The sequence below is a fragment of the Sturnira hondurensis genome, unplaced genomic scaffold (genome assembly GCF_014824575.4).
Source record: "Sturnira hondurensis isolate 20B ecotype Veracruz unplaced genomic scaffold, ASM1482457v3 Scaffold0018728, whole genome shotgun sequence".
In the NCBI taxonomy this organism is placed as follows: domain Eukaryota; kingdom Metazoa; phylum Chordata; class Mammalia; order Chiroptera; family Phyllostomidae; genus Sturnira; species Sturnira hondurensis.
The window spans coordinates 4,648,757-4,675,165 of NW_028091359.1; the positions used below are offsets into that span (position 1 = coordinate 4,648,757).

General features: G+C 38.2%; 1 protein-coding gene and 1 pseudogene across 4 annotated transcripts in view; one reads left to right on the forward strand and one right to left on the reverse strand.

The window, feature by feature from the left end:
* KANSL1 (KAT8 regulatory NSL complex subunit 1) overlaps positions 1 to 26,409 on the reverse strand; it is a 159,949-nt gene that overhangs the window by 28,308 nt on the left and 105,232 nt on the right. For all 4 annotated transcript variants that reach the window (XM_037070017.1, XM_037070018.1, XM_037070019.1 and 1 more), the window contains 4 exons: positions 25,615 to 25,756; positions 18,029 to 18,133; positions 5,696 to 5,808; positions 4,721 to 4,916 (listed from right to left, as the gene is read on the reverse strand). In XM_037070017.1, coding sequence (XP_036925912.1) covers positions 4,721 to 4,916; positions 5,696 to 5,808; positions 18,029 to 18,133; positions 25,615 to 25,756 — 556 coding nt within the window. The remainder of the gene's footprint in view (positions 1 to 4,720; positions 4,917 to 5,695; positions 5,809 to 18,028; positions 18,134 to 25,614; positions 25,757 to 26,409) is intronic.
* Positions 14,149 to 14,653, forward strand: LOC119003566 (60S ribosomal protein L27-like; annotated as a pseudogene).

The window sequence follows — 26,409 nt, forward strand, 5'->3', positions numbered from 1 at the left end:
ATTTTAAAATTTTTATTGATCTAAAATCTCACTATTTAGAAATGTTTAGATTAGAATCTCACTATTTAGAATGTTTTAGATTAAGTCATAAACATCTACCTTATAGAAATAGCAGACCACAAAATAAACATGATACATTACAAATACTTCTCACTTGAATGTTTCTTCACTGGCTTAGCTAATTAGTAACATCTAACATATTAACCCCTTAAAGTGATGAAATATATAATAAATAACAATATAGGCAAAGTGCAATGATCTGTTCTTATATTACATAAAATCATGATACAGGAGAAAAATCATGTTCTCCCCAAACTTTACTGATTTCCATGGAAAATGACCTCTCCCATTCTCAAAGCTCTCTTTCTTCCTCACTCTAATATTCATTTTTAAGACTACTTTAAAAACCTATTGCATCTTCAGTGCTGTAGAGCCTTGAGGCTATTATTTCCTCCAGCATTACTATTGTTAGTCTTTCTGCCTCGTCTCTTTTGCACCAATCCACTCCAAGATACACTACCTGCAGATTTAACTTCCAAAGAATAGCATATGACACTTCATTGCTCAAAACTCTAAAACTCTGTAAAATCAGGGGATAAAGCCAAATCGACAGTTGGGCAGTCAAAGCCTTTCATAATTTACTAATAGGTCTCATTCCCATTTATGTCCAACAAGGATATCTTACTGAACCCTTTCATAGTCACTCATTATAAGATACTAGTGACAAAAAAAAACAGCCTTGTAGGGGTAAAAAGATGTGCTACTACATTAGAAGTATGTCTTAATTATTATATTCCAATTTCAAGAATGCTGATAAAACCTGATAGAATAAAAACTCTAGCCATGATTCAACTAAGATAGCAGGCTGGTAAAACAGTAACTGAATGTGCTCCCCAAACTGAGTTTTATATTTGCTTCCAGAGTGTAGTAGAGGTAATTTAGAATACATGTAAGCAACAATATTGCCATTTAACATTTGTTTTTTACATTCTAAACTTTGGTAATTATAATAGTACCCACCTTTTTGGGGAGGGTGGGAGGGTGAGGGGGAAATGAATTACAAAAGTATTATGAATTAATCCAGGAACAAATAGTTCCCATTATTAAGGTTTTTTCTTTAGAAACTGGAAAACAAATCTTATTACAGTAAATGTGAACTCACTGCCACTTACCAATATTAGAAAATGATTCATCTGATAACTGCTTTGCTATCTAGCCCTGCCACCAGAAAGTAAACTATATGAGGACAAGGACTTTTGTTCACCAATGAAACTCAGATGACTTGGAACACAGTGGGCACTAAAAAAACAAAAAACAAAAAAAACACACACACCAAACCTAAATAAATTTTCTTGGCAAATCAAACACCTCAAGATGATAAAAGGCAAGATGCCTGCTCAACAGTGAAAATCCCTCATATTGTTGAGCAACCAAGATAGAGAGAATGCCCTTGTCTCCACCTTTGGCAGAACTCCAGTATTTCTGCTATAACCAGAAAATGGTTTATTTCCCAAATTAAATTTATTTATTTGTCTTATTTCCCATGCAGCTTACTTCTGAATCTGTTAGAATGATTGTCTTAGCAATGGTATTAGAATCAAAGTGTCTTTAGAGTATGCTTTGTATGTCTCCTCCTTGCCTCAAATATCTTTTAAAAATGTATGTGTACCTTCAATATCAATGAGAAACCTGCCAAATATCTTATTCTTTTCTTTTCTGGTATTTTGGTAGTTCAGGTAGTCTGAGGAATAAACAAGAGAGAAATGTACACGCTGATAGTTAATTTTCGCTTAAAAAAAGATCACAGCAACACTACAGTCTAAACACATACTATAACAAAGTGAACCAAACACTGAAAAGCCACTATCCAAATACTAATGGTTCCAACAATTCTCTTCCTCTCCCCTCTCTTTTGTCATTAGTTTTTCTCATCAGCAAATATACTGTAATAGTTCTATCTTAAGAGTTCCCCTTCAAACATGCTATTTCTCTGTTCTGCTTTACAGAAACATCCTTTGGTAGTGTTATCTATGATGGTTTCCTCAGTTCCTTCCCTTTCCATTCTCTCATAACTTACTCTGATCAGAATTTCACTCTCCTCCCCCTAATAAAACAGCTACATTGGTCTCCAACAACCTTGGCCCCCACCAAATGCAATGATCAATGCTCAATCTTTATCTAATTTGACCTGTCTGCAGTTATGTAACAGATGATTGATCATTCCTAGTTCTCTACTAACTCTTAAGCTAGAAATTCTTCTTCTTTGGTGGATCTGGGCTTGGAAAACAAGACTAGGAAAATTGTTCCAGATTTTCAAGCCTAGTTTTTTAATCCCAGTTTTGTTTTGCTAGACTTGGAAGAGTTAACAGGGTATTGGAGAACCCTAGTTACCCTCAGAATATGGTGCAAGCCATTCCACAAACACCTTCTCGCAAGGTTCTCTAGTTTCTTCTTAGCTCACAGACTAGGAATGCTTCTTCCGAGGTGGATTTCGGCTTGAAAAATGTGACAAAGCACTGAAGAAACCTCTTTACCCACAGAAGAACCTGAAACCCATTCCACAACTACCTTCTCGGCAAGGCTGCCTAGTTCACTCTTAACTCTCAAGCGAGAAATACCTCTTCTTAGGTGGATCTGGGCTTGGGAAACTGGGCTTGGAAAAATGTTACAGTTTTCCAAGCCCAATTTTTATTTTATCGACTTGGAAAAGCTAACAAGGGACTGGAGAAGCCGGTTTTCCATCAGAAAAAACTGCAACTTTTTCCACAAACAACTTCCCGCAAGGCTCTCTAGTTTTTACTGAACTTCAAGGCTAAAAAGGCTCTGTTTAAGGTGGATCTCCGGTTGGAAAACTTTACACAGCACTGGAGAAACCTCTTTCCTAAACGAAGACCTAGAAACCCATTCCCCAAACACCTTCTCGGAAAGACTGCCTACATTTCTCCTATCTTCCTAGCGATAATTTTTTCTTCTTAGGTGGATCTGGGCCTGGAAAACTGTTCCAGTTTTCTAAGCGTAGTTTTCCAAGCCCAGTTTTGTTATTCTAGACTTGGAAAATTGAACAGGGCAATGGAGAAGACTACTGACAACCCGAAGAACCTCCAAAAAGGAAGATCATTCCTTCCTTTCTGAAAAACACTAAAAAAACAACAACAAAAAATTCAAACAATCAAACAAACCTCCCCCCCACCCCCGCTCCCCGGGACCTTTCTTCATTGCTTTGAGAGAGAGAAATATCCACTGGTTGCCACTTACACACACCCCAACCAGGGAAGGGTTCAAACCTGCAACCTTCCAGTCTACAGGATAAGGTGATGACACCACCAACACAGCTACAACCGGACTCCAGCCAGGGCTGAAAAACACTGTCTTCATTTGCCTTCCACATACCACACTCCCTTAGTTTTCCTTCTACTTCAAGAGTCACTCAATGCCTTCCTTTAAGTCTCTCCCTTATCTTTCCTATCTGCAAGCCTTGGAATGCCTCCAGGCTTTATTCCATCCGAGAAACCAGATGGTCCTCATTTCTTTCCTCTGCTGCATTTTCCCCTCAGCACTGAACATTAGGGGTCACAGTATACTTCATTTATTGTTTTATTTTCTGTCTCATGCAACAGATTAATTTCATGATGTTTTGTCTCTTTTTGTTTAGTGTATTCCCAGTACATAGAACAGATCTAGCTAGCTCATTGTAGGAAGCTCAATAAATATTTTTAGATGAGTGAATAAACAACTGATAACAGTAACAGCCCCTTTGTACTAGTAACTTATGAGCCAGACACCCCATAAGCAGGTTACATATAGTTCATTTAACTCTCCAACAACCCTGTGAGATCTCAGAGCCTGGGGGTGGAGCAGGGGACGGCAGTGTTGGGGAGAGGTGTTAGCGTGCCCCACATCACAAACTTACTAAGTAATGGTGCCATACTTCAAACCCAAGTTTACCCTCTTCAAAGTTAATTCTCTTAACCACTACATGACACTGATTTTACTGGACTATTATTTCATTAGTTTTGGAATAAATCCAAATCTGCTAGTTTCCTGTGGTTGTGAATTAATCTCCATTTTCTCTGTGAGGTTATTAGTAAACAGTCATTTACTAAGACCAATTTATAAATTTTAATGGAACTTTTTCCTGGCTGGTGTAGCTCAGTGGATTGAGTGCGGGCCTGAGAACCACATGATCACAGTTTGATTCCCAGTCAGGGCACGTGCCTGGGTTGCAGGCCAGTTCCCAGCAGGGGACTCACGAAAGGCAACCATACATTGATATTTCTCTCCTTCCCTTCCCTTCTAAAGATAAATAAATAATCTTTAAAAATATTTTTTTAATGGAACTTCTTAGAAAGCACTCTACATTTCCATTTTTCGTGACGACAATACCAAGTGAGAAGGCACACCACTGTTCTTCACAATGCTGACGGCAACATTTGAACTTACTCTCTCCCATTTCTACTAAAAAGCTCAAGCCAATAGTTTCCAAACCTGGCTGAAAAGTCACCTAGGAGTTTTTTGTTACAAAACAAAATTATCAGGCCCAACTCCAGAGCAAGAGAATCAGAATCTCTGGGAAACAGTTAAGGAGCTTAGTATTTTTTATATCCCCCAGGAAGTCTTGGTGGTTAGCAAGTTTTGAAAACATTAGTTGGCAAAAGACTGATACCTCTATCTGGGCATCTGACTCATGGTTTAACAATGACCAAGTCTCACTGGTACTGACCTTCTTAGAAAGAGGAACGATACTGTTGGGTCGAACAAGCCTCCGTTTCTTACAGCTCAGTACAGGACGTGTTCGGGCTGCCACACAGGTGCCATCAGTTGATGAAGAAACTAGATTCAGTCGTTGCTTTTTATGTAATTGTTCCTCAGCATCAGAGCTGTCACCTGGCATGTGGTCTGCCAAGACAGGTTGAAGACTACACAAGAGGAAGGAAGAATATTCAATTCTCAGAAGACTCAAGGAAACAAAGCTAGTTCAACCTGCTCTTCTTGCAAATGTTCACAGACAAAAATAAGTGTTCTGGAGCAGAACAAGATTAGCAGACATGTCCTGATGCTCATGTCTGCTAATCTAACTATGTGTGTTGCAGTGCCTGTTTCTATTTGTAAGGCTCTTGGTGGACATTACGTATATCATGTCTGCAAAGTGCTTAAGTCAGTAAGTGAACTCAGGCTCTAATGATCAAGTAAGTTCTCTTCTACAACAGAAACACGAATTAAAAAACAATCAATTTTGCAAATGTTAATGAGCTGCCTAAGAGTCAGTTCTCCTATGGAACTGGACTTTTAAGGAAATGCATATACTTTTCATTTGTATAGGATTCTTTAAACTTCCATAAATACAGATTTACAAAACAAAGCCTTCATGTATTTAATTTAGAGTTCCAGAGTAAAGAAGTTTATGTAAACACTTCTGAGAAAATTCTACAAACACAGTGACTCATAGTAATTGTAGGACCTTTCATATTTCCCCACAAATAAGTCAATTTTAGACCTCGGTAAGTGAAAGAGAAATACATTGGCATGCTAATTAAAACACTGTTGCTACAGTGGAAGACACACAAAATATTATTAAGTGATGAGGTTTTTGCATCTTTAAACCAGGGTTAGTCCTAGCCAGGAATAACTAGGAGGTCCAAACTCATCTTTTACAAGCCAACTGTGAGTGTATAATAAGTACAAGAGGTAAACTCACCTGTTAATAACTCCATTCACAGGTCTCAATGCTCCACATGATTTGGTAGATAATGACTCTGAAGGATGACCAGAGGCACCATGGTTTTCCAGTGGCTGAGAAACAGACTCAGTCTGAATAAGGAGAAGAAAAAACATACACTATCACCAACATTTAACAGCACCCAGCCTGAAAAACAGCACTACTGCATTTTAAATAAAACACCTAAAAATTCCTGATGACCAACCTGAAAAACAAAACTTGTATGACTGAAGAAAAAGAAAATGATTAATTAGCTTTTGCCTGGGGAGAAGGGAGTGTGGAACCAAAATATTTAGCAGACTACACATAGTAAGCGCCTACTGAGAGGGAAATGACCTAAATGATTCAATGGAACAGGAGCTTAGCAAAACAATTACATAGTCAATAACCAGATCTTCAACTAAAAGTTAATAAGAATATATAAATTCAGTATTGAGACAAATAAAGAATTTTAAATGTGCTTAATTCTTCTTAAGTTCACAATGTATACTGAAAGCCTCTTTCTAGAAAACCATAATTTATTCAATATTACATATGTATACTTCTATGTTAAAAATTAATAAAATCTTAAGGAACTTCCAGCCAAGATGGAGGCATAGGTGGACACACTGTGCCTCCTCACGCAACCAAAACTAAGGACAAAAATTTGGAAACAAACAAACAACCAGAACTGACAGAAAATTGAACTGTATGAAGTTTGACAACCATTCATCCAGACCAGTAAGAAGGGCAGAGTCGGTGACCTGCGGAGATGGGTTGCAGCCGAAAAAAGCGGTGGCTGGCAGATCTCAGGCAAGGGGAGTCAATGAGCAGACACAGTAAGGGCACAAGGTGGCTGGCTGACTTCGGTCACACACTCGTGCAGATAAACCAGATGAAAACGGGCAGCGAGACACACCGGACAACCCAGGGCCCCAGAGATGGGAAATAAAGCCTAAACGCACCGACTGAAAACACTTGTGGGGGTTGAGGTGCCGGGAGAGACAACCAGCCTCACAGGAGAGTTCACTGGAGAGACCCACAGGGTCCTAGAACATACACAAGCCCACCCATCCGGGAGCTAGCACCATTAAGGCCCAATTTGCTTGTGGGAAGCAGAAGTAGGATCTGAAATCCAAGAGAGAGCGGAGCAAGTGCCATTGTTCCCTCTCACACGCCGGCCCCACATAAACGCCACAACCCAGGGACAGGGTTGCCCTGCTTTGGTGAACACCTAAGGCTCTACTCCTTGTACATAACAGGTGTGACCAGACAAAAAAAAATGGCCGAAACAGAAGAACAGATGAAAGATCCAGAAGTCATACAAGTAAGCGACCAAGAGATAGCCAATCTATCAGATGCACAGTTCAGTGCACTGGTGATCAGGATGCTCACAGAATTGGTTAAATTTAGTGGCCAATTAGATGAATAAAGAAGGCTACACTAAGCGAAACAAAGGAAAATGCACAGGGAACCAATAGCAATGGGAAAGAAACTGGACTCAAAAATCAATGGACTGGACCAGAAGGAAGACAGAAAAAGCCCAATAAAAAAGAATGAGAAAAAAAAAAAAAAAAAGAATGCCAAAACATGACAGGCTTAGGAGCCTCCAGGACATCTTTAAATGTTCCAACATCCGATTATAGGGATACCAGAAGGGGAAGAGGAAGAGCAACAAGTGGAAAACTTATTTGACCAAATAATAAAGGAGAACTTCCCCAATATGGCAAAGGAAACAGACTTCCAGGAAATCCAGGAAACTCAGAGAGTCCCAGACAAGTTGGACCCAAGAAGGAACACACCAAGGTACATCACAATTACATTACCCAAGATTAAAATGAAAGGGAGAATCCTAGAAGCAGCAAGAGATAAGGGGACAGTCACCTACAAAGGAGTACCCATCAGACTGTCAGCTGATTTCTCAAAAGAGACCTTACAGGCAAGAAAGGGCTGGAAAGAAGTATTCCAAGTCATGAAATCCAAAGACCTACAGCCAAGATTGCTTTATCCAGCAAAGCTTTCATTTAGAATGGAAGGGCAGATAAAGTGCTTCTCAGATAAGGTCAAGTTCAAGGAGTTCATCATCACCAAGCCCTTATTACATGAAATGTTAAAGGGACTTATTGAGAAAAAGAAGATAAAAAATATGAACAGTGAAAGGACAGCAAACTCACAGTTACTAACAACCACATCCAAAACAAAAGCAAACTAGTAGAACAGGAACAGAACCACAGAAATGGAGATCACAAGAAGGGGGTTAGCAACAGGGGAGTGTGAGGAGGAGAGAGGGGGAAAAGGTACAGAGACCAAGTAGCAGAGACGATAGGTAGAAAATAGACAAGGAGGGCAAGAATAGTATGAGAAATGTAGAATCTAAATAACTATGACAAATGGATATGAACTAGAGGGGGGGACTGTGGGGGGGAGGGGGTATGCAAGGTGGAGGGGAATGAAGGAGGGGAATGGGACAACTGTAATTGCATAATTAATATATTTAAAAAATTAGTAAAATCTTAATGAATGCCCAATGCTACCAGGTAGTGACCTGCTCTATTTGAACCATACAAATCAAATATATGTTTAGAATACAGTAAAATTAAAAAAGGGAGGAGGAAAGAATCTGTGACATTTTAATTTCTTTTTAAAAATGATTTTATTTATTTATTTTTGAGATGGGAAGAGAGAGAGAGAAACATCGATATGTGGGAAGATACGTGGATCTGTTGCCTCTCCCTGCTCGCAACCAAAGACTTGGCCCATTCCCCGGCCCTGACAGGGAATCAAATTGGCACAAGCCAGCACTCAATTTGCTGAGCCACACCAGCTAGGGCTGGAAAGTTTTAACTCCATTATTTCAAAATAAATTACATTTTGAATAGGCTCAGAAGGGATAGGGTCATCCACAAAATGTCAATCATATGGAGTCTCCGAGGTACAGGCAATAAAGCTACAGATGCAATTATTCCTTGGCTCTGGGATTTGTTGGAAAACCAAAAAATGACTGTGAACTCTTGTCACCATACACTCAAAATTACTCGGGGTAGGGGATATTCTGAAGTTCTCTTTCCTGCAACCAGTGTGTATCAAAGCCAGATTTTGAGGCCGAAATCTTTTTTTCTTTAAAAATATATTTTATTGATTATACCATTACAGTTGTTCTATTCCCCCCTTCATTCCCCTCCACCCTGCACACCCCTTCCCCCACCATTCCCCCCTTTAGTTTATGACCACGGGTCTCAAGTTCTTTAGATTATATATTTCCCCTACTATCCTTGCCCTCCCCCCTATCTTTTACCTACTGTCTATGCTACTTATTTTCTGTACCTTCTCCCCCCTTCTCCTCCTCCCACTCCCCCGTTGCTAACCCTCCATGTGTTCTTCATTTCTATAGTTTCCCTCCTGATCTAGCTGTCCTCTTGGTTTGCTTTTGTTTTAGGTGTGGTTGTTAGTAACTGTGAGTTTGCTGTCCTTTCACTGTTCATATTTTTTATCTTCTTTTTCTTAGATAAGTCCCTTTAACATTTCATATAATAAGGGCTTGGTGATGATGAACTCCTTGAACTTGATCTTATCTGAGAAGCACTTTATCTGCCCTTCCATTCTAAATGAAAGCTTTGCTGGATAGAGCAGTCTATGTATGTCTTTGGATTTCATGACTTGGAATACTTCCTTCCAGTTCCTTCTTGTCTGTAAGGTCTCTTTTGAGAAATCAGCTGACAGTCTGATGGGAACTCCTGTGTAGGGAACTGTCCCCTTATCTCTTGCTGCTTCTAGAATTCTCTCTTTCATTTTAATCTTGGCTAATGTAATTATGATGTGCCTTGGCGTGTTCCTTCTTGGGTCCAACTTCTTTGGGACTTTCTGAGTTTCCTGGATTTCCTGGAAGTCTGTTTCCTTTGCCAGACTGGAAAAATTCTCCTTTATTATTTGGTCAAATAAGTTTTCCACTTGTTGCTCTTCCTCTTCCCCTTCTGGTATCCCTATAATCAGATGTTGGAACATTTAAAGATGTCCTGGAGGTTCCTAAGCCTCTCCTCATGTTTTTGAATTCTTTTTTTCTTCACTCTTTTCTGGTTGGATGTTTCGTTCTTCCTTCTGGTCCACTCCATTGACTTGAGTCCCAGTTTCCTTTCCATCACTATTGGTTTCCTGTGCATTTCCCTTCGGGCCTTCATTTCAATTAGTTTAGCCTTCATATGTTCCTCTAATTTGTGGCTAAAATCAACCAGTTCTGTGAGCATCCTGATCACCAGTGTCTTGAATTATGCATCTGAGAGGTTCGCTATTTCTTGGTTGCTTAGAGTTATCAGCTCTGGGGCTTTGAGTTCTTCTTGAGCCATATTTTGGACTGTTCATGCCTGTTATGTATGAGGAGCAGAGCCCTAGGTGTTCACCAGGGCCGGGCCACTCAGTCGCTGGGTTGTGACACTGTATGTGGGAGCGGGGCCAAAGGAAAGCAATGGCGGACCCCCTCTGCTACCTCCCGCCACCACCGTGGACCTCGAGGTCTGTCCCGCTGTGCCCGAATGTGCGACCGCGGTCAACCTGCCATTGGGTTCGCCAACTTGGGCCTGCGCGGTCTGTCTCACTGCTCATCCCTTTGCTGGTTTATCTGCACGCAAATGTGTGACTGCCACCCAGAACCCTCACTGGGTCAGCCCAACACGGAGGTGCCTGGGCGCCTGGGGTCAGGGGATCTTTCTTATTAAGGCCGAAATCTATTTACCTATATTATTACTCAATTTCTTTTTTGATCTTTTCAGCCAAGGTGGGTGGTAGAATGAAGGGATGGCAAAGGATTTGTAGTCCTGAGAGCAGATGCAGACAAGTATCAAGAAAGGCCAAGAGACTGGGAAGCTAATTAAAAATTTTTAGGCCCTGGCTGGCATAGCTCAGTGGATTGAGCGCGGGCCTGTGAACCACACGATCGCGGTTCGATTCCCAGTCAGGGCACATGCCTGGGTTGCAGGCCAGTTCCTAGCAGGGGACTCATGAGAGGCAACCATACATTGATACTTCTCTACTTCCCTTCCCCTCTAAAGATAAAGAAATAAAATCTTTAAAAAAAAAATGTTTTCCTATTAAAAAAAATTTTTTTAATACAAATTATCCAAAAAATTAGATCAAAGTAGTGAATAAATATATATGACAAACCAGTATATTAATAATGAACAAACACTGGGGAATTGTCCTTTCTTCCTTCTTAGATACCCTGTAACCTCTAGTTAGGCATTACAAATACTCTGAATAATTACATTAGTTAATGATGCCAAAATTATGATAAATTGGTATCATACTCATTGCCTTCAATGCTATACTAATTTCCTCATGAAATGTAATGTGATATTAAATAGCAAGAGTTATAAAAATGTCCATATCCTTTGACAAAGTATTTTACTCAATCCTAAAAAAATCTCAATTAACATATGGCCTAAAATCTTATACACAAAGCTGGTCACTGCAATTGACACCAATAACCTAAATAAAATTTTAACATATAAGGCACAGTTATCAGTTGTGACCACACCAAGTAAGAATATAAAAATAAATGTAAAAGACATTTCTTCTTCCTTTATGCTAAAAAATATTTAAAGATGAAAGATTTTTAAAAAATAATACAGGGCTAAACTCAAATATTTTAAATACAATTTGTGGTGACTAAGAATATATATACATAGATATATTCTTAATATAGTATTACAAGACAAGACAAAAATAGTATTACAAAGGTAAAACTATTCTGAAATTTTTTCATATCCACATTATTTATTTATTTATTTTTAGAGACAGGAAGGGAGGGAGAAAGAAAGGGGGAGAAACATCAATGTGAGAAACACTCATCGGCTGCCTATTGCACATCCCCTAACTGGAGACCGGCCTACAACCCAGGCATGTTCCTTTACCAGGAGTCGAACTGGAGACCTTTCACTTTAAAGCACGATACCCAACCAACTAGGCCAGAAGGGTCAGGAAATTTCCTTCATAGTTAGATAATATTTATCTGCAGTTTTTAATTATTCATTTTTTAAAATTTTCAATCAGCATAATAATGTTCTAAGTCCAAAGGCTACCAAAACCTACTATTTATGTTTACCAACACCACTGAAAATATACACTTGGACCCTTTTTATTTTTTTAAGATTTTATTTATTTATCTTTAGAGGGGAAGGGAAGGAGAGGAGAGAAATATCAATGTATGGTTGCATCTAGTGGGTCCCAGCTGGGAATCAAACCGAAATCCTTTGGTTCACAGGCCCACACTCAATCCACTGAGCTACACCAGCCAGGGCCATTCCTGAACATTTCTACATTCAGTGTTCCATTCTTTGGGCTGAATAATTTCTACTGACCTTCTGTCATGTTCACGGACCCTTTCCTGTGTAGCTTTCAATCTGCTCTTCAATATAGTAAATGTATTTGGATACTGAACTCTTCAATTCTACAATTTTTGTTCTACAAATTCCATTTAATTCTTTAATTTTCATCTGAGATCCCCCCATAGTATGTACTTTATATCTTTTACTTGAAATCTTCAAACGTATTTTTATTAGCTGCTTTTAAGTCTTTATTTCCTAATTCCAATTTCTGAATCATTTTAGTACCAGTTTTCCATTAACTACCATTTCTCATCTAATGGCATATTTTCTTATTTACTGATTTTGGTGGGGGGGGAGGTCTTTTCTTTAAAAAAAAAAAAAAGCTTTCGTTGTTTATTGATATGCCTTAATAAATTTTTATTATATACAGACATTGTGAATGATATATTGTAGAAATATATATTAACTGAATTCAAGTTCAGTCAATATATATATTTCAGTTAATCTTCCTGAAGTGCGTTAATTTTTGTTCTAACAGGCAAATTTCTAATCGGATACAAACCAACTAAATATTGATTTTGTGAAACTGGTTTTGTGCTTTCATAGAAACATTCTAGAGTCTATTTTAGATTTCACCTTAATTTTCTAAGTGAGTTCCTTAGTCCCGGGGAAGTCTTTTAAATTCTAAAGCATGGATCTCCTTTGGTATCAAGGTAAGGCCCAGGGTGTTTATCAAGTCTTGTTGGGATTCAAACTCCAAATTTTGATCTTCCTGGCACTGGGTAGACTACATTCTCTATTCAACTATTCCAGCCTACCACCTGTTCTTTTCTACTGAGCTCTATCAAATCTTCCCTAAGTATGTGCAGTTCAGGACTCGGATTAAGATCCAAGAGGGATTTATATAGGTTGAGGGGCTAACACCTTTCCTACCACCAATGACTCTCTCTGTCACTATCCTCTCCCTCAATTTCTAGCTATACAAGGCAATGATAGTATGCATCTCTGGGTTAGTTCCAGATACCCTGTGCCACAGGGAATGACGAGGCTCTCATCTCTGAGAATATTTTTTTTTATCTGAAATTCTGCCGACTTTCTTTGGTACTTTTTAAATGCATTCTTCACATACCTAGTAACACTGGGTTCCAAGTTAGCTCTTTTTGCTCATGACTGTTTCTTAATTGGGGGAAATGGGGCTATGATTTATTGAATTGGGGGAAGAAGAAGGTGGAGAAAGAGGTAAAGGGCATGTTTCAGAACAATCCTCAAAGACTTTTCACATTCCCTGTTTCCAGAAAACATACCCTCTTTGTTCAGAAGAGGTTTTATTTCATTATCAGAATTTATTAGTGCATAGTTTAGTGGCAGCTACAAAGCCAGAGGCTCTTCGTTTCTCTCCTCTACCTACTCTCACCTTTCAAACTGCCTTGGAGTTAGAAGTCAAACTGAAAGAGTTAAAAAAAATTAAAGGGCATTTTCCTAGGAGCTCTTCCTTCAACTTCCCCTTCCTCTCTTCACTACTCTGTGGTATTAAAACAGAACCCACCTCCCCATCTCAGGGAATATTGTTTGCTTCTCTCAGTGGCTCAAAAAAGGCTCACCCATGCATCCAATGTTTTTGATCTCAGGTTGGGCCCCATCAGAATAACTTAGTTTCAGCAGTATTTGTACTGTGCTCATAACGAAAGCAGATATATAATAGGTTCTGTTTAAAAAGAAAAAAGGCATTCAATTTGGAAATGAGGCTAAAAGATGACTATGTGTTCTTTCAGTGTTAACATGAAACATTATCTAAGAAGCCCACCTAAAGGTCACCTGACTCTCCATAAATTATTTAAGGTAACTCTGTTTTATTTACTATTTATAATTGATTAGTGCCCAGATGCCTTAAGTTACACATTCATCTTTGGAACACTTGCCCTGACTGGTATGGCTCAGTGGACTGACTGCCAGCCTGGGAACCAAAGGGTTGCCCCTTCAATTCCCAGTCAGGGCACATGCCTGGGGTTGCGGGCCAGGTCAGGTCTCCGCTTAGAGGTTGTGATGCTTCTCTCCCTCTTTCTCATTCCCTTCCTCTCTAATAAATAATTTTTAAGGTGGGGGGTGGGGTGTGTGTGTGTGTGTGTGTGAGAAAGGTTAGCAAAAGCGTGGTTCTTCCCTTTCTGCTGTAGGCCCCAGTGGCTTATGTCGAAATGGGCAAGTTTATGAAACCCAAGAAGGTGGTGCTGGTCCTGGCTGGATGCTACTCCAGACGCAAAGCGGTCATCATGAAGAACATTCATGATGGTACATCAGACCGCCCCTATAGCAATGCTCAGTGGCTGGAATTGACCACTATTCCTGCAAAATGACAGCTGCCATGGGCAAGAAGGAAATCGCTAAGAGGTCTAAGATCAAGTCCTTTGTGAAAGTTTGTAACTACAATCACCTCATGCCCACAAAACACTCTGTGGATATCCTCCTCTTGGACAAAACTGTCATCAACAAGGACATCTTCAGAGACCCTGCTCTGAAACACAAGGCCCGATGGGAGGCCAAGGTCAAGTAGGAGGAGAGGTACAAGACCGGCAAGAACAAATGGTTCTTCCAGAAGCCGTGGTTTTAGATCTTTTTTGTTTCGGTCATTAAAAATCAAAATAAATAAATAAAATAAAGAACATTAACAACCTAAAATTGATTTGTGTCTAGCAGAAAACCTAACTACAAAGGTTATGGCTCTATCAGTCTGTCGGGTAATAATGAAGTTTGTATGCTACTGAGTAATTTCATAACAGAACTCTTCCTTCTTTTTTTGAAAATTTGATTTATTTACAGAGAGAAGGGAAGGGAGGGAGGAAGAGAGGGAAAGAAACATTAATGTGTGAGAGAAATATAATCAGTTGCCTCTTGCGTGCCCCCGGTTAGGGGGCCTTGCCATCAATTCAGGCATTTGCCTGACTGGGAATTGAACTGATGACCTTTGGGTTCATAGGCCTGCACTCAATCTAGAGAGCCACACCAGCCAGGGCAGCAGCTCTCTTCCTTTCAAGGACTACATATCAAAATCAGTATGCTATCATTTATGCAGTATCTTGATGTCAGATTTGGTATCAAGATATGGAATGTTATCAACATTTCCACCTTAATAAGTTATTATAAATTTTATTGAGGATTATGTCTTACCTCTTGAAACTATATTTTGACAGTTAAAAACAATTTTTGTTAATGTCAGTGAGTTTCAGAAACGAAAATAAACATAACAAACCAAAAAATATGTCTGATATAATTATTTAAAACTATCATTCTTCAAATTGGGGTGAGGGGGTCAATAAACACATCTATTTTGGGAAAAAAATGGAGAATAGAGTAGTTGAATATATGAAAATTTACAACTGCCCTGCCAAATGTGACATAAGATTCTTTTTTAAAAGAATTATTTATTTATTTATTTATTTATCTTTAGAGGGGAAGGGAAGGAGAGAAATATCGATGTATGGTTACCTCTCACGAGTCCTCTGCTGGGAACTGGCCTGCAACCCAGGCATGTGCCCTGACTGGGAATCGAACTGCGATCATGTGGTTCGCAGGCCCGTGCTCAATCCACTGAGCTATGCCAGCCAGGGCAACATAAGATTTTTTTTAAAGCAAAACTGAGAAGTCAAGGTATAAATCATTTTTCAAAAAAGCTGCTGGGTAACAAAAAGTTAAAATTAGATAGCGTCCCCCAACAATAAAAAACTTTGCCCAGTAATTAACATATTATACACATTATGCAAATATTTGACATTTAAAAAACGAAGTACCTTTAAGTTGCTTAATGTCTTTTAAGTAATAGATGCTTTGCAACCCACCCACCAATACAATAAACAAGCGATTTCCAAAAATTTTCATCTCATTGAACACATCAACTAATTACTAAAATTTTGCGGCATACCAAAAAAATGTATTTTTTGCTGATGTGACCAAAAAAAGGAGTAATTGTGATTTATTCACACTGGATGGTTATTTTGTGTTGGCTGTTACCAGTTTTGTAATCGACAACCTAAGGGAAAAGAGGTCAGTGCCCCTCACCAAAAAGTAAGGTACTTCATGTTTTAAAAATTCTTGCAGCACGCCCTGATTGATGTGGCTCAGTGTAATGAATGGGTGTTGGCCTGGGAACCGAGGTCACCAATTCAATTCCTGATCAATGTGTCTCTTACACACTGATGTTTCTTTCCTTCTCTTTCTCCCTCCTTTCTCCCCTCTCTCTAAAAATAAACAAGGAAAATAAAAAAAGATTCTTGTGACACTGATTGAAATTGCTATGATAAACAATGGAAACGTACTGCCTTCTGTTTGACTTAGTTTCCTAAGACATCTTAGTCTTAGGAAGATTAACCTCTCCTTTAAGACAGCGACAATGTATACGTGTTTTCATACTTATCAACTTTAGTGAATCAGAAACTACTATGGTCAGCACAATGGTAAAGATGGTCCTCATCTTCAAAATTTTACAATCTAATATGGGTTACGTACATACAAGTGAATGGTGGGTAGGTAAAGAGACAAGTCCATGAGTGAAGAAGCATGCATGTGCACATATGTGAATGTGTATAAATATAGCAATGAGAATCAATAACACAATGAGACTATTATTGTGTACAATGAGACTTTTACTCCACAAATACTAAGTACAAGAAACTATCAGAAAAACACGAATACAGAAGATTACCAGAAAAATTTTGTAATCTGTAAATACTGTACACAAATTCAATATATGAACTTATTCTCAATCATACATGCTTTCCTATAGTAATCTCATGTTTCCTGTAATTATTATACCACTAGCACCAGCTGACCTTCCAACTTACTAATGTGTTTTGTCTCACTTGCAACAAATTTTATCCGGGCTAAAGCAATCACTGAAATAGCTGCACGGATGACTTAAAAAGTCTGTAGACTGAACAGCGGCAAAACCCAGCATTCTGCTCTTTAATTTAGTTAAAACTACTTTCCAGTGAAGAACCACCAATCTCTTAATGTCTTCACATTTACCCCTAGCATCAACGAACGGCTGGCTTTCTTTAAGCTTTCTCATCACGAAAGTTAATTTCCACAATATCCTACTATGGATAGTAGGAAAAGTTAATTTCCTACTATGATAATGATAAAGGATAACAAGCTTTGCTGATGTGCAGAGTCATCATCAATGCTTACTGGCTTCCCAAACAACTGTCACGGGACTTTGGAATTTCTAAGAAGTCACTTATAGCCCTGGCTGGTGTAGCTCAGTGGATTGAGCACAGACCTGCGAACGAAACAACTGCAGTTTGATTCCCAGTAGGGGCACATGCCTAGGGTGCAGGGCGGTTCCCAGCAGGGGATGCAGAGAGGCAGCCACACACTGACACTTCTCTCCCTCTCTCCTTCCCTTCCCCTCTAAAGATAAATAAATAAAATCTTTTTTAAAAAATCAAATCACTTAAATCAAGAAATGCAAATATCCATAAAAGACAGTGACCTTCAGGGGAAAGTTAAAAAGTGAAAGAAACAAAAAAGTGCTTTTGGGAATCAGAAGAAAAAGAAATTAACCTTGGTGTTGAGAAAGGATCCAGAAGATTACAGAAAATAGCAGCATTATCCTCATTATAGAATTAAAGGGAGTAACTCATAAAAAGCACTTTCAATATCTTTACGTTAAACCTCTAGTCCAACCTTTTGATTTTATACTGGCCCAGAAAAGTTACCTTACTTGTTAAAGAAAGGGCCAGAACGAACGATGTGTTCTCTTGATTCCCAGTAATACTCCACCATACCACAGTCCTCTGGCTGTGTTGTCATTAGAGTTAGGCACTGCTTTTGAATTCTTCAGTCCAGCCAGAGCTGTAGGAGGAGCTCTAAACTGCCCCACCCAGCAATGCAGATCTTTAAATGCCAAGTGATAAATGAGGACACAGTACCCTTCTTTCAGACAATGCCAGGATCTTTCTAACAGAATAAACTGTGTGCTCAGGCTACACCCTGAATGTGAACCCTTTTCCGTGTTTACACTTACCAATTTGTCATTCCCATGATCTGTCTTCATCTCAGAACTAAGTGGAAGAAGTAAGTCTACTGTTGTGTGCTCTGGAGGAGGCGCCTCTCCAAGAACTATCAACCCCTATGAGACACAAAGAAAAACAGCACAAGTGAGTAGTATTAAAAGTACCATTTAGCACCTTTTAGATCTGGATTCTTTATCCAAGTATATGGTATTTTATACTACATTACCAACTAGACTATATTGCTTTAAGAACAGCAATGCAGCCTTTTTAGTTTACTGGATCACTCATGAGACTTAAGGATTACCAAACTGAAAGCGCTAAAGTTATAAATGATGAGTTAAAACAAATGACAAGCAATTGAAACTACTGGATGAAACAAAGGTAGAAAAGTCTCAGTAATATGTTAGGAAACCAAGAACTGTTTGGGGAGAAAAAAAACCTGTTCCAAAGGCATCTGTTTCTCATAAGCATAAGTATTACTCCAGATTAGTTTCCCAACTGACCATTTGAATTCAGGTCTTACATTCATCCCAGTAAATTTTAAAAAATGTAAAAAAAATTTACACAATTCCACAAATCCTATCCATAATCAGCATGGGCCCAGTTTGGTAAAGGCAGAAGTTAGCTTACTATGAAAAACAAACTAACCCACACACATGAATACCCCATGAATTCAAGTAAAAGTGACCAAAATCAGTTACGACATTGTAAAATAAAGACCGGGATGCAAGTGACTGGAGCTTTGTGTCTTTGGTTCTCTTTCTTTCTTTGGTCTAGAAAGTAAGGAGATCTGACCAATAAGAAGCACTTAACGAAAAATTTGTATTAGAATCACCTATGGAAATTTATCAAAGGTCTGACATCCTCTCCTCAGAATCTCTGGGGGGAGGGGCTGGGTTTTTAAACAGCTCCCCTTGGTTAAGTCTTAGCATAAATCCTAAACTGAAAAAAATTACTCAATCAGTCTTGCTGATCAGAATCCTCTAGGTAATATCCTAAAATAAAATAGATTCCAGGACCTAGCGATTTGGACTGTATCAATTTGGGTTCCCTAAGGGCACCGTAACATAGGTTCTTGTAAGCCAATGAACCAAATGATCCATCTCCAGTGGCCTTTCTAACTCAAAAAATCTCTATGAAATAGGGCATGCAAAGAAATGAAAAGGGTTGGATGGGGACAGTAAGAAAGGCTAACAATTTTTTTTTACCTTAGTAAAAAAAAAAAAAAAGGACCCCCCCCCCCCCCCGAAAGTGAGAGAAACAACACTTAACTATTTTGGAACAAGACCATCCCTAGCCTGCACAGAAATGATGTGCAGACTCCTAAGAGGGAAAGATCATTAACTTAAGCAAGAAACATTTGGCCTAGCCTTCAAAATGAGCTTTCTCTGACTTAAAGAACTGCTGCTAAACATTTTCTTGCCTCAATCATAAGCATAAAATACACCTCATCAGCTTTACTATTTCAAAGTAAAAACTATTTGTAAAAAGCAGCTATCTTGCACACAATTTCCTTCTCAAAATTATATTCAACACCTTCCCTGCCTAAGAGCCTAAAACCACCTTCCCATTTCCTGTATAAAACTAACCCAAACTCATCTTGACATTCAGAGTCCCACACAATCTATCCCTACCTTATTTATCTATTTCCAACTTTTTCCAATTATTGTTAAAGTTATATATCAATCTCATTATCTCCTAGAAAATGTTTGAATGTACATACAAAGTTGCTGTTGAGAGGTGGGGTTATTATAAGGTACAAAAAATAGTATGTACTTAAATACAATAAAAATTATAATAGTACCTGTTCTTCCTTTGTTTATATTGATTCTGCCCCTTTCTTAAATGTATCCAGAATGTCATGTGTCCTTTCAAACAAGCTTGTCAAATCTAAGCCCCACCTCTTTTCAAGAAAATGTCCCAGGGTTAGTTAACTAGCCCCCTACTTGCTTTCTTCATGTTGCCAAACTTCCTAAAACACTTTGATTGTATCTTACATTCTGTGTATTTAAATCTCATTTCCAGAGAAGAACTTTGGGCCAAATTATTTCATTTATTGTTGCCTCTATTTGCTGTTTTAAATGTTGACTAATGGTAAACTCTTGAAAGAAAAACCCACAAATACATTTTAATATCCCGCCCCCACATTTTCTTTCTTGGAATCATATACCAAGAAAGAAAATGTATAAAATATTTTTTAAGTTTTTATGTTAAAAAATATTTCCCTTGAAACTATCAAGTTAATATTAAGTATAACCAGGAGCCTGTACTAGTTATAAAGTTACTCCATCAATTTTTTAGGTAAGTCAGGATACAAGTGTTTCCAAGGGGAAAAAATTTCCCATAAACTACCAAGTAACTTCTAAAAAAAAAAATACCTGAGACTCCAAAGACACCCTCTTAGGAAAGTTTTAGAAGATTTGGTAGGGACCATTTATTCTCTATCATTTTATGGACCAGAGATGATCATGCCAATAGGCCAATCCATAGCAGAACTCGGGCTAAAAGCTGGCCTGCTCTCTCATTCCTTCTTTTGTTCATGCAAATCCAGACAGCATCTATCCATTCATCAACACTTTTTCCAGATGCTAGAAATACAAAAGGAGAGACACAGAGCCTTCCTCAAAACCCCTTCCCTACTGCCCCCCTGCCCAAATCCATCCTTCTAAGTGTCTACATTTTAATACTGGGGGACAAAGACAGATATTAAACAATAAGAGTAAGTACATTTTATGTAGTACATTAGAAGGTGTTAAAAGAGAAAAAATAAGGACAGTGAGAGTATTAAGAGGTGGGAGTGAGCCCTAGTTATTAGGCAGTCAGGGTAAAACTTCACAGAGAAGGTAGTATTTGAACACATATTTGAGAGAGACATGGGAATAAACTTTGGGAACATCTGGGTGGACACTTATGCAAAAGTTTCAAGGTTGGAGCCAGCTTGATGATTTTAAGAACTGGAAGAAATTCAGTATGCTGAAGTATAAAATGAATGAGTGGAGTTCAAGGTAGGAGCTTAAGTCAGAACAGGTGGGAAAGAGAGTTAATCTTGTAGTTCCTTGTAACTCATGAGTATTCTAGCTTTTATTCTTAAATGAGAACTCATTGAAAAGTTTTGCATAAGGAGGAACCAATCTTTATGGTTCATAAGGATCAATCTAGCTACTGTGTTGATGTGAAGACTAGTGGGTGGTAAACAGAAAAGCAGAAAATACAAGGTGGGGCAAAGGTAGGTTTACAATTTTTCTTGTATTATCATTTATTAACTATCATTATTTCCATATGAACAACTGTGCGTTCTGGATAGATACATTTGAAGACAGAATCAATCACAGCACTGTAAATGTGCTTCTTGGATATGAGGGAAAGGAGACAAGAAACCCAGTCAAGGTTTCTGGCCTCTACAACAATGGAATTTCCACTGATCTGTTCAGAGGTCTTTTCAATGGGCTTTTCATTGGTTTTAATCAAATCTATTTTTCTAAATATGTGCTCAGTTGCTATGCTGATGCAGTTAGCACTGATCTATACATCACTGTCGTCCCTTCCTCCAAAATATCTATGATCGCTATAGAGTACAAAACCAATCAAAAGATCCCTTGTACTGTACCTCACTCCAAAAAAGAATGAAAGCAACTAAAAAGAGGATGAGCAAACACCAACCCACTTTACTAAAAAATATAGGGTGTTAAAAACCTGTTTATTAATTTTTTAAGATTTAGTTATTTATTTTTAGAAAGAAAGGGAGAGAAACATCAACAGGGTGCCTCTTGCACTCTTTGGTCCATACCCTGGATAAGGACCAAACCAACAACCCAGACATGTGTCTCCACTGGGAACATAATGGGTTACGAACCACAAAGATTGGTTCCTCCTTATGCGAAACTTTTCAATGAGTTCTCATTTAAGAATAAAAGCTAGAATACTCATGAGTTACAAGGAACTACAAGATTAACTCTCTTTCCCACCTGTTCTGACTTAAGCTCCTACCTTAAACTCCACTCATTCATTTTATACTTCAGCATACTGAAGTTCTTCCAGTTCTTAAAATCATCCTTCCCTTCACAGGATGGTGCTCAACCAACAGAGCCACACCAGTCAGAGCAAAACCTGCTGTTTCTGTAACTCAAATAGTCAAGCACTTAAAAGCAACTGCTAACTTGAGCAAGAAAGTCAGATACTCAAGTCTCAGCTCTACACTCATTTGGTAGTTTGACCATGAACAAATGACTCAACCTCTTTGACCCTCCAATTGTTTATCTTTAAATTTGAGAAGAACAGTAAAATGCTTAACACAGAGTCTGGCAAATCCATAGTATACATGTTCAAAGGCTTCTTTTATTATAGAGATACATGGCCAAATGCATGATAATGTACCGTTCGGGGAAATTCCATTGCTTATTTGTTATACTGGGTGGACTAGTATACCTCCCCAAAACTTGCATCACCCAGAACCTATGAATGTGACCTTATTTGGAAACAGGGACTTTGCAGATGTAATCAAGTTAAGAGGAGTCCTTCATTGGGGGGTCTCTAAATCTCAACATGACTGACTGACTGTCCTTATAAGACACAGACACAATTAGAGAAGAGATGGTCATGTGAAGATGGAAGCAGAAACTGGAGAGATGCAGTATAAACCGAGGACCACCAGAAGCTTAGGAAGAGCTCCTGGCCTCTTCCTAAGTAGTCTCCTCACAAATCTCTCCTTCCTCCGAAAGAGTCTTCCCCAGATTCTTCAGAAGGAGCATGACCCTCCTCCATTTCAGAATTCTAGCCCACAAAACTACGAGAATATACATTTTCGTTGTATTACGTTTATCCCCTAACTTGTGCAAATCTGTCATGGCAGCCCCAAGAAACTAACACATGTGTTTTCCAAAGCCATTGTATAAATATAAGTATTTAATAAACTTGTTAATTTTCTTGACATCTTGCTTACTGGGATTACCATTCTACTTTTATCTTTCCTGTCACAATTTTGTGACTAACAGACATTGTATATCCATACTGCAGACAAAAAAAATATATTAAAATCTAGAATGACTTATTGTACATACCATGAAAATGAGGTTCGGAAGTGTTCAGTAACTTTTATTTCCAAGGTTACACAGTTATATGGTAGCAAGATCAAGACTAGAACTAAGAGAACTATCACCAATTCCAAGTCTGGGGCTTAACACATTATGCTCTGCATGATATAACTCTTGAATAATCAGTATATACACAAAATTTCAAAATAACTACTTTCCAGATATTCAGAAATATCGAAGATGTTTGAATGTTTCCCAAAACTGCTCCATCATTACTACTGAGTTATGAGCTAAAGAATAAAGCTGGAACCAAAAGTGAAGACTTCTCTCACACCTCGTGAGATAGTAAACTGAGACATTACTGTCAAAAAAACTTCTCAAGTATACATCAAAAATATGAAAGTATTAATGCTGTGACTTAAATAAGGATGTTTATTATGGCATGCTTTAATTCAGGTGTACCTCATTTTATTGCAGATCACAGATGTTGTTACATTTTTTTACATCTTTTCTAAAGATGTTTTTACCTCTGTGATCGCAGATTACAGGTCTTTACAGGCAAGACCCTCCGCCAGCAAAAAGATTACAACCCACCTTATTGAGACACTATACTGCGGTGGTTTGGAACCAAACCTGCAATATCTCTGAGGTATGCCTACATAATTTTAATAAAATGTATATATGCACAGGAAAAAAATAGTGGAAGAACACACGACCAAATGTTCATAGTGGGTTAATTTTGAATTTGGGTTTTGTTTTTTTGGTTTTTAGAGTAGTTTCAGATTCACAGTAAAACTGAGAGAAAGGTAGAGAGAAAGGTGTATTTTCTTATTTACCAAGTTTCCTCAGAATTGATAACACTTTTTCATCCATTCTAAGACATACTATTTCACATCTTAACATCTTTGACATCAGAATGTACCTTAACAATTGATATTATATCTTAGTTTAATTAAAACCATTTGTTAGTGGCACATAAAATAATGCTGCATCTTACAATCGATGGCATCTTCAAGTCTATGGAATGTAATTTTGTAATAGGGAACTAATAAAACATATGCACATATATAAACACATATTTGTGCATGTATATAAAATAAAGCAACAAATATGACTACCATTGTACCAGTATCAGTTGTTTCTAAGGGACTCTTATTCTCAAATATGGAAATTCCCACTAAACTGTTGGTAAGGCTCTAACCACCGAGAAACAGACAGTGAAGAGGTACCCTCCGACAGAGCAAGATGCCCCCTGCCAGAGCAAGATGCCCCCTGCCGTCAGGACAGGAATGTCTCATCACCTTCGAGCTAGTCCTATCGCCATTCTAGCTCACGTTCTACAAGTCTCAATCAATCTCCCCTAAAACTAAAAATAATGAATATTTTTAGTTTTAACTCATTTGTTCCAGCTAATTTTTAAAGTAGACTGGATTTAGATTTTGTTTTTAAAAAGCTAAGTCCTCTAGACTTTGCCCTCAATTATAACACACTCTACTAAACTTTTGGAGAATTTTATCTAGAACATTTTGGAAAGAAACTAGAACAATCAATCTACTGGAATTTTTGGAATAAAAGCTTAAAGGGGGGCTGCAAAACTTTTACCTCAAACTCTCGTCATTTTTTTATCTTGTCAATTGGCCATCCTTTTAACTTTTGGCCTACTAATTAATTTAATGCAGAGTTCACAGTACAGCAATTTTCTAAAGGCTTTTACCAGAACTAAGGCAGGACAAAATCTGTTGTGACAGTTATTTTTAGGAGCAGTAGGCTCTTCATTTAGACCCAAGTGTCCAATCATGAAGCTTAATTAATTGCATCAAGCTAATACAAAAGTATCTTGAAAGAATGTAAGCTTCACAAATAAAGAAAATTTTATTCATCACTATGACCTCACTAAGGAGAACAGTGCTTGGTACACAGTAGACACCCAACTATTTGCCGAAAGAATTTCTTATCCATGCACATTTATCCCTCAGTCAAAAACAAACAGAGCAGAGGACTCTTCCAAGTTGATTTATAAGAAGAAAAACTGTACAGTTTATACACAGATAAAAGCTGTGTGGTAAGAATCAGCTGTCTGTAGATAGGGGGTACACAGGAAAATCAAAATCCTAATCATCAATGTCTAATTTTGCCTACACAATCTTTCAGCAAAAATCCTATTTTTGCTTCAAGAAAGCAAGGGAAGCTTAATTACCCAGTAAAATGGAATATATATACGTAAAATAGCAAGATGAAATTCCTTAGTCATCACCACTTTTTCATATACGTAGCAAATGACAGTTATACTCAATGGAATACACAATTCAGTCTTTTTCTTATGTTTCCTGTTAGCCCAGGTATACAAACTGTTTTTGTTCTAAACAGATGTTCAATTTCACAATATATCCTAGTAGTGATGTCTGTACTGCACTAAGCAACATCAGGCTCTTAAACAAATTAAACCACTATATCAGACCATATTAAACCATTCTCTCTGACATGGTTAAGAGTTATTGAGGGATAGCAGAAAAGGGATAATGGTAGTTTTTAGCTGGCCTAAAAAAGATCAGACACTTATCCCTCACCTTGTTAGCACGTATCTGTTTGTAAATATCCGTTTGCTGCCGAATTCTATATTCCAAGTCAGAAACATGAGCCTGAAGCCAGTTCCAGCGGCTGACAATAGCTGCTCGGTCTGCAGCCCATCTCCATTCTGACCTTCGCCTCCTAAAAGGAAAAAAAGTGAGTGAAATCCAAGAGTAGCAGCAATGTTTTTAAAAATAATACAGTATGACTTTATCTAAATAGCAAAACATAAAACCAAATTATTAGTTTCTACATAGCTACAGTAATGCCAAAGGAGAGATGAGATAGGATAAGAGAATCAATCTGGAGTTTCATTTGATTTGTTTTTGCTATTTTGCTGAGAACATCCTCAATTTGGGGGGGGGGGGGGGATGAGAACTTTTAGAATGATAATGGCTATGGGAGGCAACTTGCCACCCTAATTTTCCTGGCTACCACGTTAAGGCAACACTAGACTGCTACTATTCTTTTTTTTAAAAGATTTTATTTATTTATCTTTAGAGGGGAAGGGAAGAAGAGAGGGAGAGAAATATCAGTGGATGGTTGCCTCTCTTGAGTCCCCTGCGGGGAACTGGCCTGCAATCCAGGCATGTGCCCTGACTGGGAATTGAACCACAATCGTGTGGTTCGCAGGCCCCCACTCAATCCACTGAGCTATGGCAGCCAGGGCTAGACTGCTACTATTCTTATCCAAAGTTCAGCAACTTTTAACAAATAAATGCTCAATATGTTGTATCCTTTTGTTCTATTCCAAAGCCCTGAAATAACTGTTTTTGCAATAACAATTTGTCCAG